This window comes from Protomyctophum parallelum, assembly GCF_964188405.1.
Source record: "Protomyctophum parallelum genome assembly, chromosome: 7".
In the NCBI taxonomy this organism is placed as follows: domain Eukaryota; kingdom Metazoa; phylum Chordata; class Actinopteri; order Myctophiformes; family Myctophidae; genus Protomyctophum; species Protomyctophum parallelum.
In genome coordinates, this window is record NC_139705.1 from 41,797,164 (window position 1) to 41,814,402 (window position 17,239).

The window sequence follows — 17,239 nt, forward strand, 5'->3', positions numbered from 1 at the left end:
TCGATGCACAGGTCTACACTCCTACACCGGAATACAACGGAAATGTTTGGCTGGTGAATTTGGGAGAGCTGATATGAGGTTGATAACACCAAGGCCACTGGTGTTATCAACCTCATTCAAAAGTTCATTCAAAAGGGCTGTTCGTGGACATCCTTGACTTCTTAATCCATGATGATTTTAACCCATTAAGACCAGAGGCCAATTCTACAAATGCCTTCTAAATGAGTAGTTCTCAAACTATTTTGTGCCATGGACCCCGAGGCGAAAATCCTATTCGCCCCCCCCCCCCTTTGTGCCAGGGACAAACACTTTCAAGATTGTTCGTAAACAAAAATAGCTCCAGCTCAGTGGCCTGAGACTGGGAGGTCGGGGTTCAATTCCTGGCCGGGTCATACCAAAGACTCTAAAAATGGGACCCAGTGCCTCCCTGCTTGACACATCAAGGGTTGGATTGGGGGTAAATCCCTGCGACATACTAGCGTCATGTCTGCCTCACGCTACAGAAACAAGAGATAGGCTCCTGCCCTATGGGCCCCATGGCTCGGTAAGGCTACTTACTTTATACAAAAATAGCAGTTTAAAAGTAGGCCTACAAGTAGCCTACAAGCTTGCAGTGTGGTACGAAGTGACAGATGTGAGCTTGCAATTATTGAGAATCTCTTTTCTAAACCACTGTTCTAAATCCTAAGAGACTCCTATAGGCCTATGTGAACATAATGATCATGTAATAATTTCCCCCACACAGGTCTCAGGTTTTTGTGTTTCTTTTATTTTATTTGTTTTGTTTAATTAAAAAAGGTGTTTTCAATTAGTCTAACATGGTAAAAAAAAATGTTTGAAGTTACAATGGGTTTAGGAAGGGGCGTGTCTGATAAAATGAATATAAAAATCTAAATATTGAATCAAGCAAAGAAATGACACCAGAAAAGTTAAATACCCCTTTACCTGTCCAAGATCGTTGGAAAAGCACAATGTAAGAGATAAAGTTACATATCTAGATTGTGTCATATAAACCTCATCATATAGGCATACCCATACAAACTGTATAGAGTCTATGTTGATACAGTTTCACTGCTTGTGGGTGGGCACACTCTGCACTAGACTGTGGGCTAGAACTAGACTAGGCTCAATTTTCTTTTCAGGTTGAAGATCCAGTCTACACAGGATACGGGAAGTAGTAAGTATGCGTGCATGTTGCATGTAGCAACCTATGGTGAGCAAGTTAGCGGATATAGTAGGCGGGCTCTAGACCGGATCAGAGCACCGAGCAAAGAACATGATATAAACCTCTAAACTAAACCAGTTGCAACTGGGCGGAAAGACTGCGAGCCGAGGTTAGCTCAGCTGCAGCTGCAAGTCTATACTTAACTGTACTCTACTGCGCAGCTCAGCCGATCGAGCGACTTTCCTGCACAGCTCCAGGAAATCCCTAACATGAAAATATGAAAACATTCGATCGGAGTAATGTTGGATTAAAATTCTTTGATTTTTTGAAAAAGACTAATCGAGACGACATAAACAACAAGGATGAGCTAAAAGACATCTATAATCGTGATTTCAGGAACAAGAACAGGTGAGAATCCGTGAGATCTTTTTTGTTGTCTCAGATAATAAGGTTTCGCGAAAACTAAACATGTGGCGCTTGTGTGACTGTCAGACACTGCAGACAGTCAGTCGTTTATTCTATATTTTATTCTATTTCAGGAATGGGGAAGGACGCAAAGATCCAAGCTTTAGTAGTGTTCTTTATGCCCTGACATTTTACGAGTATGTCTACATATACTCAGGGAAAGTTCATTTCAACTCCAAGGTGAGCATCTTCATCAGCGCAACTTATTTTTTTTGTTTTTACAAATTCACCATTGCAATCGTTGTATTCATCTTGTACGTCTTTATTTTTTTTTAATGCAATAATATAAATGAAAGGCACACGTTGACGTTCGGTTGGGGCTATACAATACAGTACTAGTCTAGAGACTAGCCTACAGTAGATTATTACATTGGTGGTGATTCAGTCGATCTCGATCCCAAAATCATCCCAGTCACAGTCTCCCGTCTCGTCTCCCAGTCCCTAACGGTCCTCGCATATCAGGGTAGCCTATCAGGGTGCCCCGCGTGCCCAGAGTTCAGCGCTAGTTCCTGGCCTGCCCACTGCTCGGAGTCTCCTCCGTATCTATTTCTGATCTCTGTCGCTGTATTTGCGACCCCTACAGGTTGGCCAGAGCTCCTGTCAGCAGCAGGTAGGTTGTTGAACTAGCCCTGGCCTCTACCCGTTTATGGTGCACGGTGCTGAGTCGGAGAGTCCTGACCCTAAGTTCAGTGTATACCCCTTTTTTCATGTCAAAGACACCCAAATTGATTGATAACTTCCATAAGGAAGTGTGAGCGACCGTAATATAGGCCGGTGGCGTGTGTGTGCTTTTCAAAGTGGGGTCCGGACTCTGGAGACCACCAGAGCAGAGGTCCTTGAGGGGGACCCAACAGGGGGTCCCCAGCAAAATTTCCCTAGCACAACATATTTTCAGATGGGGGTTCATGGCCAAATGCATATCGATTTGGGGGTCCTTCACATGAAAAAGTGTGAGAACCACTGATATAGGCTACTATATGGGGGGAAGGTAATCCAGCATAGGCAGACTAGTATACGGCCTGTTCTCCTGCCCATCGTATATTTATGATATTATTTATATTGATTATTGCTATTGCTCATTGTCACACATTTTATATGTTCCAAATTCCAATGTTCAATGCCCCAAAAAAAACCAATCATTGCTTGATCAATCATCAAGCATGGCAAGTATGACAATGAATCGTCAACTAACATTTCATGATGGTGACAGCCCTCCCATCAGGACCAATGGCGTCCCCCCAGGAATCAGCAGCGATTGGCTGCCCAGAGAGCAGGGTCTGCGATCTCCAGACAGGCCCCCTCCGCTGATGAACAGAACAACAGAGTTCTGCCCCAAAGGATACAGGCCTGCCTTTATATGGACAAACTAAAGACTGACAGGTAAGAGGACAGGAACCCCCAGGGGTCCTTGAGGAGATTCCAGGGTTTCCCCAGTTAAATTAGTTAATATTGCATACAAATCTGTTTAATCACTTCAGCCTAGCTTACATGTCATCCATGTTTCAACTTTCAAGGGCAAATATGAGTTTTGCTGCTGTTCATGCAATCACAAGCACACTGCCCTAGATATCGTACATCGTACACTTTTAGTAAAGTACCAGACCAGTACAGTAATGCTCTCATCTCATGTCATATGAAATAGCAAGTACTATAATGGTCTCATGTTGTCTCCACAGGCCTCGGATGATCTCTGACAAACATGGTGTCAGCATCACCTCAGACCATGTGTTCGAGAATGGGACGGTTCTTCTAGGAGGGGTTGAAGGTCTTCTAGGAGTTGGAGGAGTGTACAAGGTCAGTGTCTGGCTGTGACACACAGTATCTGATAGAACACATCAAGAAGATTGTCTTCTATAGAGCTCCATTGAGTGACCGTCTATTGTTCTTATTGTAACAGAATGTGGTACGGTTGTACGTCAAAAACACTGGAGCACAACATGTCTACTTCACCTACTACAGTCTACTACACTTCCTTGAATATTTTATTCTGGAGGATGCCTGTAAAGTGACCCCAGCCAAACCGCTTAAACTGAAACCAGGTGAGATTAGATAACCAATCAGGCTTGTACAGTAAATCTTCGACAAATGTTTGCCCAAGAATTGGAACGACAACATGTTTCTTAATATTAATCACTCACTATAATGCTATAGACTGGATTCTATAGCATTTCTATAGCATTTCTATTCACAGTCTAAAATGTTTCTTAATTACAAATTCTGACTTTAACATGACTGCATATGGAATATTGAATGCTTTTCTGTCCCCAGGTGATACCTATGAAATCAAAGTGTCCTTCCGTACCACTTGGGTAGGTTACTATAAAGCCACCTTGGCTTTTGGGTTCAAAGCAGACCTGTCTGCCTCCAAACCTTTTCTCATAGTGCGTTCTCTTGAGGCCGAATGTGTTACATCTTTGGGAAAGGAGCTGGGGCCCGTATCCCCCTATACACCTTGCAGCATTGCTTGCATGATGATAACAGGAGATGAGAAGAGCAAGACTGTGGGCGGCGTGCGGCCTGAGAGGTAAACACCATACACTCCTCATGTTGACTACAAGTGGACTGTAAATCTTCTTTAACCCATTTTGGGCGGGAAGCCCTTTTCGTGTTAGCATAATGTGATGCTTTAGCTATTGAAAAAGCAGATCTACAAGCTCATAGCTCTTGAATAGCAGAGCCTGTAGGTCTGCTATTTTTGAAAAATCGAAGAACGACTGACATAGAAACAGCTTTTTCAGAAAACAAACAGACATTCTTTTAATCTGATCTCCTCAGGTCAAAATGGCTTCATATTGATGTGTCACTATGTGTCACTAAGCTTTCTAAAGCACGATATCTTGCTCTGTTGCTCCATTGGTTAGATATTGATATTAAAAAAATAGCTTCCTCATTGACTTGCATTGAACAGTGAAACAGCTTTCAAATTCACTCTTTTAGCATATTGATTGAACACAAACAAAACAGATTCTGCCAATATAAATTAGTATAATATCAGTATCACAAAACCCAGTATTGCATAATTTGTTTTAAAGAAAAATGTCAACTTCCTGTTCATTTTACTGAAGATACAAATGTTCCCCTATAAACAGATTGTCAGAGTTGCGCCTCAACACAGTGATCCGGCTGAACCAGTATGAGGTTCCTGCTTACATGAACCCGCTGGTCCGTAAACTGAAGGACCCTAAGTCAAGGTAAATGTAACGTCAATGTAGGAAAGCCCTATACTGTAGACTTGTAGAGTGAATGTGATATGTATTTTTGAGGGGTGCTAGACCCTCCTATATACAGGTTTAATGTTTGTTTTTATCTTGTCATCTTGTCCCTAACACAAACATTAAATGCCATTAACAATAAAGATAATTTAATGTTTGTTTTGTCACCTTTTGTTTTACATCACCATTACATCATCTAATCAGCAACATGAGTTAGACTTTAATATTAGCGCCCCTCACTTCACACGGGTGTGATTTTTACATAGAGTATCACATATCGTGATATATATCACACATTTTACATATCGTGGCCAAGCTGCCTCTGATTATGAAATGATTAAAAATCTAAAATCTTTAATGTGCCTACCATAGGGACCCCAGGGTGGAAGTGCTTAAGAGTCCACTGAATGAGGAGAACTACCGCAAGAAGTTCCAGTTGATGTTGTATCTAGAGGAAATTCAGATGATGGTGGACATCAGGAAATACAACATCCCCAACAACGACAAACAATACGCCACCATGGTCCGAGACAGAGGCAACAGAAGACTTCTCATTTTGAAGGTTAATTTTAGTCATACACATGAGTCATGACACACACACGCGCGCGCGCGCACACACACACACACACACACACACACACACACACACACACACACACTGTAACGACTCACTGAGTCAAGGGTGGTTATAATAAGGCAAAGATGTTTAATGCCAGAAATTGTGTTTTTTTCGGTTTTTGTGGCATGGCATACAAGTTAGTGATTAGTGAAAGACAATATAAAAGTGCGGCTAAGTGAGCAGGGCTGAGCAGGACCTGAAGCAAAGAACCAAACAAAATATCCTAACATATTTTCCTAACAAAAACTACCTAACTGATACTTTAATTAGTAAAAAAGAAAACCTAACTATCTGACTACTCTATCCTTCTACCTAACTCAAAACAAAAATACAATGTGAATTGTGAGGTGCCTGCTTAACTACCTAGTGAATCTAACAGTGGAAATATACTATAGAAAAATACCTACCTAAAATACCTGCCCTGGATCACAAAAACACATTAAGCACTTTAATTAGTTTAATCAGTTATGTAGCAACTCTTGCAAATTAGGTTTTACTCCATGAATGAAAGGGGTTAAGACATTATCTTTCCCTGCACGGAGGGCACGCTGTCACTACTCTACTCTAGAGTTTGAAACTGAATGACAGCGGCCAGGAGTGAAGTCTTCAGGGTGGAGACGATTGGATGCCGCAGTAGGAGACACAGTCGACCAATGATGGAGCGTGGGGACTGGGGAACGCTCCCCACCAATGGCTGTGCTGACGGATCGGCAGGGACCAATTAGACAAACGGGCGCGCACATACAAACACGTAACCAGACTCATATTCCTACATCCGTAACACACACAAACTTACAAAACACACTCATTCTTGCTCTCTGTCAGGTTCCAGGTGTGTGCGAGAACCGTCCATCTGTGCTGCGTGGCGATGAGCTGCTCGTTTGCCCAAAAGGGGAGAAAGGGTTTAAATACAGTGGATTTGTCCACTATGTGGAGCTGGACCAACTCAAACTGGGCTTCAACCAAAAGTATGTTTAACCTCATGTACAGGTGCATACTGTATCTGCTGCTTTGTAGATATGTTAATTATTTGGTGTAAGATGTAACAATTCAACCCTTTTAATTAGTGTGAATTGGTATACCTGCTGCTATGTGGACCTACCACACTATGTTTAACCTCATGTACATACGGTATCTGCTACTATGTAGATATCTATATTTTTTAATGTTTGGTTTTTCTTCCTGCTCTCCCTCTCCCCATCCTTAAAAAAAAAAAAGAACAAAATAATTTCAGCCACTTCTGTACATCTGTAAACCAGTGATGTGACAATACATTAGATTTTGGACTCTTGAAGCTCACCCAGTGTGTTGTGAATTGGTACTGCAGGTTGCTGGATGTCTTCATAGAAGACATGAAGTTCAGTGTGGAGTTCATCCCCAGCCGCCTGATCATGCGTCTCTATCACAGAGCAGTAGAGCTGATGGCTAAACACGGACTGGGGAAAGTGCTGTTCCCTACAGCTTCCACCTCCCCACACCAGGAGCTAAAGCTACCCAGCCTGAGGTCAGTCATTCTAGCCACTGTCATCCACGCACTCTTGTCTACATTCATTAACCACATGAAAAGAAAGGTATTGTCTGCTCACTGTATAGAATGCTCTCCTCTGCTTTATTAGGGGCCTTGTCTACAAAAAGCGGTGTTCACTTCATCACAAATCACAATACTGTATATATGATCAGCTTGTACTTGAACACAGTGCTGAAGCCAGAACCACATAAACCCTAGCCTTGTCTCGTCTGAACTGCAAAAAACCCAGTTTGTCTTGTGACACATTGTGAGCTTGTTGAGGGAAATACCAGGGGACCTAGTATAGAGCCCTGGGGGACTCAACTAAGTATATAGGGTTTAAGTGGGTTTTAAAGCCAACTTATTTATACCACATGGTTGTACCTTTCTCTCTGTAGACTGTTTGACAAACAGCTCGAGAAGAACCCAGAGCAGTACACCGCTGTAAAACACATTGTAGCTGGATCTTCTAAACCAGCTCCTTACCTGCTGTTTGGACCACCTGGCACAGGTATACTGGAGAAAGTGTGTACTTGATTACGGTATACTGTACTTGGTATTTAAAGGTGCTGTAAGTGATACATTTCTTTAGTTCAAAACAAAAAGTTAAAGCTCTATATTCTGATTATCAATCATTGCTATAGAGTGTTTGTTCTTTATAATAGTGTTTTCAAGAAACAAGACGGAGACCAGAATCCTCACTGAAGCACAGATCTTTTCAAGTAGCTGTGGCGAGTTGATACAAGGCACATAAGTCGTTGCATCAAGTGTTTTAACAGTTCTGAGTATACGCATATATAGGCCTTCGGTTAGTGCCCTTCCCTTTGAACCTCCTAGTAACATCATGTCTAAAATAGGAAATTGGTTCTGATATCACTCTGAATGCCAACAGGTGTTGTCTAGTCAGCTCTCGGCACACTGAAATCCCAAATCCCAAACCCATTCAACCCATTCAACGCCACATACTCCTATTATGGGGAGCTAAAGAATGGATAAGTTACAGTTGGATGTTCTCCATGGCTACAGGTCTCTAGTCTCTACTCATCATCCTGCTAGCCACATATGGTACCCTCAGCACAGCTTTTGTTACCAGTTAATGCTGAGCTTGCCACGATGGCTGATGTTTCTTAAACTACCTTCCCGCAATAATGTCATGGTGCTCATTCTTGATTATTACCACTTTAGAACAGTTTGCGACATGTAGTCTGCTGGAAGCTGAGACCTTAACTCATAATGACATTAGATACGCATGTAACGCAAATACATGCTCTAGATGCATGACTTTTACTCAGGTCAGAAAGCAAGTTAGGACATTATATTTCATCAGAAAATGGCTGCCACTGCTATGCCCTAGGCCTAGGCTATAGCAATAATCAGAATTTAGCTATTTAAAATATATTTGAAACAATAACACTTGCACCCAATTTAAACCTATGTAGTATTTATTGGCCAGTGCACCATATTTCGTACTTTCTACCAACTGACTGATGAATTGAAAATGGAGGACCCTGATGTAAACAAGTCTTAGTGCTTTTCCTGGATATATCCTTGCAGTAGCAGTTTTTGTATTGACCTGTACTTTCTTTTGAACTGTACCCATTCTACAAACTATGTACATAATTACACGTTTCAATCAATCAAACTCTTTCACCACAGATAGTTATTAAATTAAATTCAAAACCAAACTAACACAGTCAAATTCAATGGAAACGGCAGTAACATTGAAGAGGGGTGACTTAGTGAAAGTAACGGTTAACATTATTACATTGCTGCCGTGTGTGTGTGTTGGTCAGGTAAAACTGTGACTGTGGTTGAGGCCATCAAGCAGATCCAGAAGACCCAGGGTTCCTGCCACATCCTGGCCTGTGCTCCGTGCAACAGCGCCACTGACCTCCTCTGTAAGAAGATAGTGCTGCATGTGGACAAACGCGATGTGTACCGCATGTACGCCAGGAGCTGGGACCCCAACGCTGTTCCTGACTGTCTATTGGTCAGTAACTGACACGTCTGTCCCTTCTAATGAACTAATCTGTCCCACTGTTCCTTCTAATGAACTAAGTGTATCTCTGTCCCTTGAACTAATTGTACCTCTTAGCTTCTAATTAACCCATTAAGACGGTAAGACCTGAGGCCGATTATACAAATGTCTTCTAAAAAGTCTGTTGCTACAGTATATCAGTGGTGCTCAAACATTTTCATGTCACGGACTCCCAAAGATATATGTATTTGGACCCGCAGCAACAAAATGTTTGATTTTAAAATATATATATTCAAAGATTTGCACAAATGTTCGCAAGTTTTATTTCAAAAGTAGCGGATCTTGTATATCTGCTATTTGAGTGGTGCAACCACTCCTACAACCAGCTTGCAATGTCCTCGTACTTGTTTGTTTGTTTGTTTGTGTGTCTGTGTGTCTGTGTGTCTGTGTGAGCATGAGTATGTGACTTAATAATAGCAGTAGGGGGCGCCAGAAACAGTGAGAGGGGTAGTGACTCTAATGAGAGAGAGAGTGAGAGAGAGAGCGAGAGAGAGAGAGAGAGAGAGAGAGGGGGGGGGGGGGGGGGGGGGGGTGAATTGCACCACTCAGTTCACACGTGTGTGATTTTTTTAAAACACTTGACCCACTCATATAAAATAAAAAAAATGACACTGATCCTTTCCCAGATTGAATGGTTTCACTAATTAAGTCATGCATTTACACCCTGATGTATTTTCACAGGATTGCTGTAACCTGGAAGGAGAATCGTACGTGTTTCCCTCTAAAGAAGAACTGATGAAGTACAAGATCATCGTCACCACACTGTTAACTGCTGGAAGGTAGCTAATGCTACACACTAACGTTTACACATCATAGCCAGTTACTGTATAATATAAAGATAGCTTAACCTACATGCTATATCTGAATGGGTAGAGTGCCCACTTGGGATGAAGAAGGTCCCAGGGTCGAGCCCCGGCAATTTGTTGAGGACCAAGGTGTCACGGTGGCAGAATGACTGAACCCAAATGCAGAGCAGAGTAGTTTCAAACTGTTTTATTATTAAAGAAGCAGCCTAGCTTACAAACACGGCAGCAAGGCAAGCACAAGCAAACAACTCAGGGAAGCCAATGGGCTAAACTATTCAAAAAGTACAAACCAAAAACCAAAAAGGCAAAACTAAACAAAACACAGGAAGTCCAAAAAACCTTACAGAACGAGATATTCCAGGTAGGCCTACAGGAGAAATCACAGGAAACATCCAAGTAGAGCACCGGACAATGGCTTAATTATTTTGGGGGGTCCCCGAATTACTAGTCCTTACCCGTTCTGATATATTTCAACTTGTATAATATATTTGTGTGTGTGTGTGTGTGTGTGTGTGTGTGTGTGTGTGTGTGTGTGTGTGTGTGTGTGTGTGTGTGTGTGTGTGTGTGTGTGTGTGTGTGTGTGTGTGTGTGTGTGTGTTTCTTTTATGAATAAAAACAGCAGTATAACATGAAAGTATTCTTACAAATGCATGGTAGGGAAACGTTTTCATGGCAAGAGCAAGGACCGCAACATTTACACTTATTAGCCCACAGAGCCCCATTTGAAAAGTATCAAGGACCCCCAGTTTGACATGCACCTATATATGGACAGTCACACAGATCCAATTTGCAGGTGGATTTCGTCCAAAACGGTCTCAATTGTGAGCTTTGGCTTGAGAGAACTCATGGCTTTTGCAACCTGTGATGTTGTGAGCTTGTAGATTAGCTGTTTTCACCGGAGCGTGCGCTGTAGCCACTTCACGCTGTGTGTGTGTGTGGCTTATGTTCAAGACAGTTGTATCTCGTGTTGTGTTTATAGCGAACTGAAAACGGCCACGCGATGACGCACGCGCACACATACGCACGTGCGCACACACAGCTTAAGTAGTTTACACACACGCTCACAGCGAAAGTAGTCTGCACACGCACGCACACACACACACACACACACATACACACACACACACACACACACACACACACACACACACACACACACACTAATCAAGCCAGGCAAGGGCAGAAGGTTCCTTATTATAACGACAGTGGGTGCCCACCTCAGAGTAGCCTGCGCACACACTTTTAGCGAGGTGCTAAGCAAGGGTTGTTTTGGTATATCAATCAATCCGTCCACTCCATGTGCGTGCGCACGTGCACTCTTTACGTGCGCGACTGCACGCTGTTTCACCCACGTTTGGTTAAAAGTTATATCAAGTGATCCAACAGAGCCACCCCGATAGATAATCATTCCGTTGTGATCGTGGCCGTGCTGTTCAATGTTTGTGACCAGGCGTGTCACCCGCGTTTGGTTTGAAGTTATAATATGAAGTGACGTTCAAACATTGCATTGCAAAAAGTGGTTAAATAACCTTAGTAGGCTATGCGCCGTGTGTAACAGCTGCCTGTCTGCCACAATGGTGCCTGCGCTGTTTTTACCCGTGTGTGGTTTGAATCGCCAAACGCCTGTCTGTGCAAAGGGGGAGGGGCCTGAGGTGGTGTACTGTGGAGCAGATCAGCGCAACTTTGCCCGTGGGATCGTGTGGTGATGTAAAAACAATATCTGTAGAGTAAATATGACAGTTGCATCGGTAGAATGTAGCCTGAGTCTGGGAGCGTGCAGATTTATTTTGGCATGGAGAGATGTGTGCTAATAGTGTGGCTCGGTCGGAGATAGACCACGGACAAATAAACGGGTTTTTATTCACTAATAAATTCATTATTAATCTTATTGAAAAAATGGCTTCGTTAAGACCTCCATATTATTATGGCCAATGCCTGTGTGAAAAGTGGGAGCGATTGGTGCAGGCAATGAGGAGATACGCCGGTGTTTCTGACATTCATTCAGACAGACAGACATTCATTCATTCAGACATTGACTGAATTATAGTATGATATGATAAAATAAAATAAATGCAACTGAATGGCTGGAAAACGGAAACTTTCTTTAATGATTGTATCTGCATGGTTTCAGTATTCTTTATGATATATTTTCTCTATTTTTAAACTTATTTTTGCAGTCAGTTTGTATTGGTGGTGGGGAGGGGGGCGGGACGGGGGTCGCGAGACATGGCCAAAGCCATGGAATCCCCAGCCAAAAACGTTGATGTGTTTGTAATGTGTTTGTATTCCGTTGTGTAGGCTGGTTACAGGAGGGATTCCTTCAGGACATTTCACGCATGTGTTTGTGGACGAGGCAGGACATGCAGTGGAGCCTGAATGCATCATCCCATTGGCAGGTAGAGTTGCAACAGTTCATCAAAACGAATCAACTTAATCGATAATAAAATTGATACTCAATTTTTATAATGAAAAAATTGAAATGTCCCTTTTTTCTTTCCAACTGTTTCAGCTAAAACTGTCGATCTACAAGCTCAAAGCGTGTCTCATGGTGACAGGTTGTGAGCTTGTACATCGGCTATTTCTGTGTGACGCTGTTGTATGATGAAGAATTAAATAGGGCTCAAGTGGTTAATCAGACTAATCAATAAAAAAAAATCATATGAATTAGTTTATGTAAAAGATAAAACAAATGATCAAAAAATTTCTGCTTTTCGATTACTCGAATCAAAAAAGTAATCGATACGATAACCACAAAGAGATTAATTGCAGCCCTTTCAGCAGGTGAAAGAAAAATATAACAATTCTAACAACATGTGTTCATCTGCTCTCATGTCTTATCCATGTTACGCAGGGCTACTCCATGCAGACTCTGGTCAGGTGGTCCTGGCTGGAGACCCCAAGCAACTTGGACCCATCCTCAAATCTCCACTGGCACTCAAACATGGCATGGGTAGGAACTTGTTTTTAGGAACATTTTTGAGTGGTGCTAGCCACTCCAAGGAACAGCAATGTGGGTTCACTTGAGTACGGAAATACCCCACAGTGACCTAAGGTGTAACTGTTGAGTAGCCTAACACACACACACAGACCCATTGACCACTGCAGCGCGCACACACACACACACACACAGCACTACTCGGTTCAGACGGGTCTGATTTTATATCAAGGAAGGACTCCTAAATCGGTAGATCGGCTAATTTAATTTGAATAGCTTGAAAAATAAAATGGTATTTCATGAAAATGTATGCTGATGAGAACGTTCTTCCATCTGCAGGCGTCTCCTTGTTGGAGCGTTTGATGAACAACACGGATGTCTCTCTGTACCAGAAGAACCAAGAGGGGAAGTTCGACAACCATTATGTCACCAAACTACTGAATAACTACAGGTCCATTAATAATAATAATAATGATAATGGCTAGTGGTTAGTTTATCATGACAGAATGAATGTATTTACATGTGTGATGTTATGCTGTGGCAGGTCCCATCCTGCTATTCTGAAGATCCCCAATGAAATGTTCTATGATGGAGATCTCCAAGCATGTGCTGACGAGGTGCTGTGCAACTCCTACTGCAGATGGGAATACCTGCCCAAAAAGGTAACGTTTACACATACAGACATACTTTTACATTTACAATTTAGGCATTAGTGTGACACAAATAGGGGAAGTTGTGACACAACCTTTGGGGAAGGCTAGTGTACATTGTTCTCATTCACAACGAAGCAATTTAAATTGCGCCGATGTCGCCAGCTAAGTCGTTTCACAGATGGGGTCTGGGTTAGCAATGCTCCATATAAAAGGTGTGGGAGCCATTGCTTCGATTGCTCCATTGATTGAAAAATCACCTTGGTGGATACACGGCCTGAGAATGTACATACAGAGTTTATAGTAACCTAAACTAATTCCTACAACTGTGTTCACATGCCCCTAAATAATTGGATTTTCATGTGAAAAACGTTATGCGACCTCAAGCGTCACAATATTTGAAAAATCGAAGAACGACTGACATAGAAACATAGCTTTTTCAGAAAACTGTCAGGATGTAGAAGACATTTTTAGAATCTGATCTCAGGTCAAAATGGGATAAAGTAGGCTTCATTGTCTCTGTAGGCGTTATCCTCTCAGAAGTTCCCGGTGATCTTCCACGGGGTGACGGGTGTGGATCAGCGTGAGGCCAGCAGTCCTTCATACTTCAACGTAGCGGAGGTGGAGCTGCTCATGGACTACCTGAAGAAACTCCTGCAGACACAGGGCAAGAATGGCCTGTCCAGAATCACACCCAAAGATATTGGCATCATTGCCCCCTACAGGAAACAGGTGGGAAATGTACACTTCCATTGCCTTTCATATGCAGGCATAATACCACAGTTCACTTTATAATTCTAGACTAGTCTAGAGCAATGGTTTAGACTGAGCAGTGATTCCCAAACTGTGGTGCGTGCACCCCTTGTGGTGCGTGGGCTCCTTCTAGGGGTGCGCAACATGAGATGGTTTTATTTTAAATATTTTAACATATTATGCCAATATATGGCAAGTATATGCAGAATATAGCTTGTGCTGCATATATATAATATGCCATATTCAGGTTAAAATATGTGCATATATGTGGATAAATAGGACATTTATTTCTCTATTTACAGTAGCTTATGCAATTAATATTTCCATGTGGGGGTGCAGGTCAGCTAGGTCAGGGGGTAACAGGGGGTGCATGGCCAAAAAGGTTTGGGAACCGCTGGTCTAGAGCTGTTGAGCCGTGTCGATATTGCAAGTGGACCCCCATATTATTTGGCAAAACAGACTTGATTGATTGATTCATAACATAGTTATTAACACCGCTGTGATAGAATCTACTCATTCATATGTGTGGAAAATTATTGAAATGTAAAATGAAATGAGGTGTTTTCTGGGAATGCTGCTCATGTAGGTGCAGAAGATCCGAAAGGCCCTTCAGAAGGTGGAGGAGAACATTAGAGTGGAGAACATGCATGAACTGAAGGTACAAGGAAATGGAACTACCGGTAAATACAGGTTACATGAAAAATATCGGCCATTTGGCAGATCAGAAATAGATTTTCACGTGTGTGTGTCTGTATGTGTCCGTGCGCCAGGTGGGCTCGGTAGAAGAGTTTCAAGGTCAGGAGAGGATGGTCATTCTGGTATCTACAGTTCGCAGCAGCCGCAAGTATATGGAGTTTGATGAGCGTTTCTCCCTGGGCTTTGTGAAGAATGAGAAGGTACGTAGTGTGTAAAAGAACAAAATCATGAGTGTTAATAAAATTCTACCAAATTGATAAATGATCACTGACTGTTGTATGTTGACACTTTTCTATTCCTGGGTCAGAGGTTCAATGTGGCGATGACTCGAGCCAAAGCCCTGATGATTGTGGTGGGAAACCCCATAGTGCTGAAAACGGACCCGACGTGGGACAGGTGAGTGTCACAATGTCACCAGCTCCATATGCTGTACCGTTGCAAAATGTTGTTTTAACTCATTTATTGCGGCTAGCTGTTAGCATAAATCCCAGTTCCAGGTGCCACCATACGCGTTCACTTTAAAAGTTGGAGTTTGCCCTTCCCCCACACACACACACACACTCGCTACACACACTCGAGTATCATTGGAACAAGCACACACTGTTTACCTTGCGTCAGAAGCTTTTACATGGCGGGAGCGTCACGGTACAAAGGCACAAATTAAATCCCAGTGACCCAGTGACCCAGTGTTCCAATGGGTCCAGTGTAGTACATTATAGGCATTATCAAGTGTGAGGCTGTGAGCACACACACGCATGCACACATCTACTGCTCAACCCTGATAAAGCACATGAAACTATGATTCTATATTGTCTTTCTGTGTCTTACCTAATCTCCCGGTCTCCCCAAGGTTCATCCAATACTGTAAGGATGAAGGAGGCTACACCGGTTTCTCAGACACAGACGACGAGGTGGAGAACAGATTGGCCAAACTTCTCCTCCACATGGAGATTAATGGTGAGTGTTAAACATAAAGAGAAGCAAGCGCACACACACACACACACACACACACACACACACACACACACAATATTATTTTAAAATGAAGCTAATTATTTTTACCCCGTTTCCCCCCAGGAGACTGAGGAGAGTCCAGTTCAGCAGCATCTGGACCCAGACTGGAGGAATAACCTGTGAACTGAATGACCTCTGATCTGCACGTGTGGAAAGAATCTAGACAACTTTGTCAATTTCTTTGTAATAGTGTAATTCAGGTCATGAGGGGCATCTTGTATCTGCTGAACAAAGATTTTAAGTGTATGAATACATTGAAACTTCATGAATATATACTTTGTTGCAGTCGGGCAGAAACCTTGTATCTCCATATTTAAACTTTTGTATAATTTTTTTATTAATGCCCTACTTTGTCGTACAACAGTGTTGGAAAGTAGCTAAAAAAAGTTCTACAAGTTTGTCGCTTGTAGATTGGCTATTTTAGCTATTACTGAATATTTTTTTTAAGTGAAAGTGGGTTTCATAAATATTTAACTAATAAAGTATTAAGATAACTGTATAATGTATAATAACTACATTGGAACACAGATTATATATTTTTCTAATTCCTTAAAAGTATAATTCTTTTGGATTTACAAGGTTTCCATCTGACAGTGACTATACATTTAAAATGTATCAGCAGACCTACTTGAGGTATTTGATTCAGAACCAAAGACATTTAACCCATTATGGTTAAAATCAATACGTGGCTTAATATCTTAATCACAATTATTAATCATGATTTGTAGTAGAAGTTACATATAGTTTTTGTATGTTTTTTATCTAAATGTTTTATTTTCTTGCTCATTTGGTGCCATATCTTTGTAATGATGGCCTGTCATTTTATTGTTCTCCTGTGAGCCTGATTAATGGGGAGATTTGGTGTACTATTATATTTACATGTTTTTTATAGGAGAGATGGATGTATAATGTTATGGTCAAAGACTGAACCTTTCTCCACACTGCTGTCCGTGTGTGGAACAGCCTTCCCGAGATCACAGACAATGGTCTTCTCCTTGACCATACCTCACATTGACTGTTGAGCTGCAGTGATTGGCCAAATGGATATATTATCAGACTTGGCTATTGTTCACAATTGCATTGAATTAAAAAAGAATAACTGTTGTGTTAATGGACAGGAACAACAGCTGACCAAATCATGTGTTTGAATTAATTGGCAAGTTTCATGATTACATTTAGTGTAAAACAAAAACATGTAAACAGCGATGAGCGATGAATCAATTCAAATTTCAATCATGATTCTAAAATCTAGCCATTGGCTTTCTGGAGTTCAATGTTTCTCTGGAAGTCATCATGAATAAATGGAAAATGAGATTCCAACAACATCACTTTGTTTCTTGTCCTGACTTAGTCAAATTAAGAATTAATTAATTAAATGA

General features: G+C 41.8%; 1 protein-coding gene across 1 annotated transcript; it reads left to right on the forward strand.

The window, feature by feature from the left end:
* The first annotated feature begins 1,373 nt into the window (after nucleotides 1–1,373).
* LOC310861662 (putative helicase mov-10-B.1) lies at nucleotides 1,374–17,172 on the forward strand. Its single transcript, XM_083769211.1, has 23 exons — nucleotides 1,374–1,573; nucleotides 1,705–1,810; nucleotides 2,841–3,010; nucleotides 3,307–3,424; nucleotides 3,528–3,669; nucleotides 3,899–4,154; nucleotides 4,720–4,821; nucleotides 5,215–5,404; nucleotides 6,287–6,429; nucleotides 6,789–6,965; nucleotides 7,367–7,479; nucleotides 8,762–8,958; nucleotides 9,688–9,785; nucleotides 12,111–12,208; nucleotides 12,664–12,762; nucleotides 13,087–13,198; nucleotides 13,292–13,409; nucleotides 13,923–14,129; nucleotides 14,737–14,808; nucleotides 14,921–15,046; nucleotides 15,154–15,242; nucleotides 15,697–15,803; nucleotides 15,924–17,172. Exons 1-23 carry the CDS (start codon nucleotides 1,443–1,445, stop codon nucleotides 15,929–15,931), a joined length of 2,979 nt encoding a protein of 992 aa, XP_083625337.1. The 5' UTR covers nucleotides 1,374–1,442; the 3' UTR covers nucleotides 15,932–17,172.
* The last annotated feature ends 67 nt before the right edge of the window (nucleotides 17,173–17,239 follow it).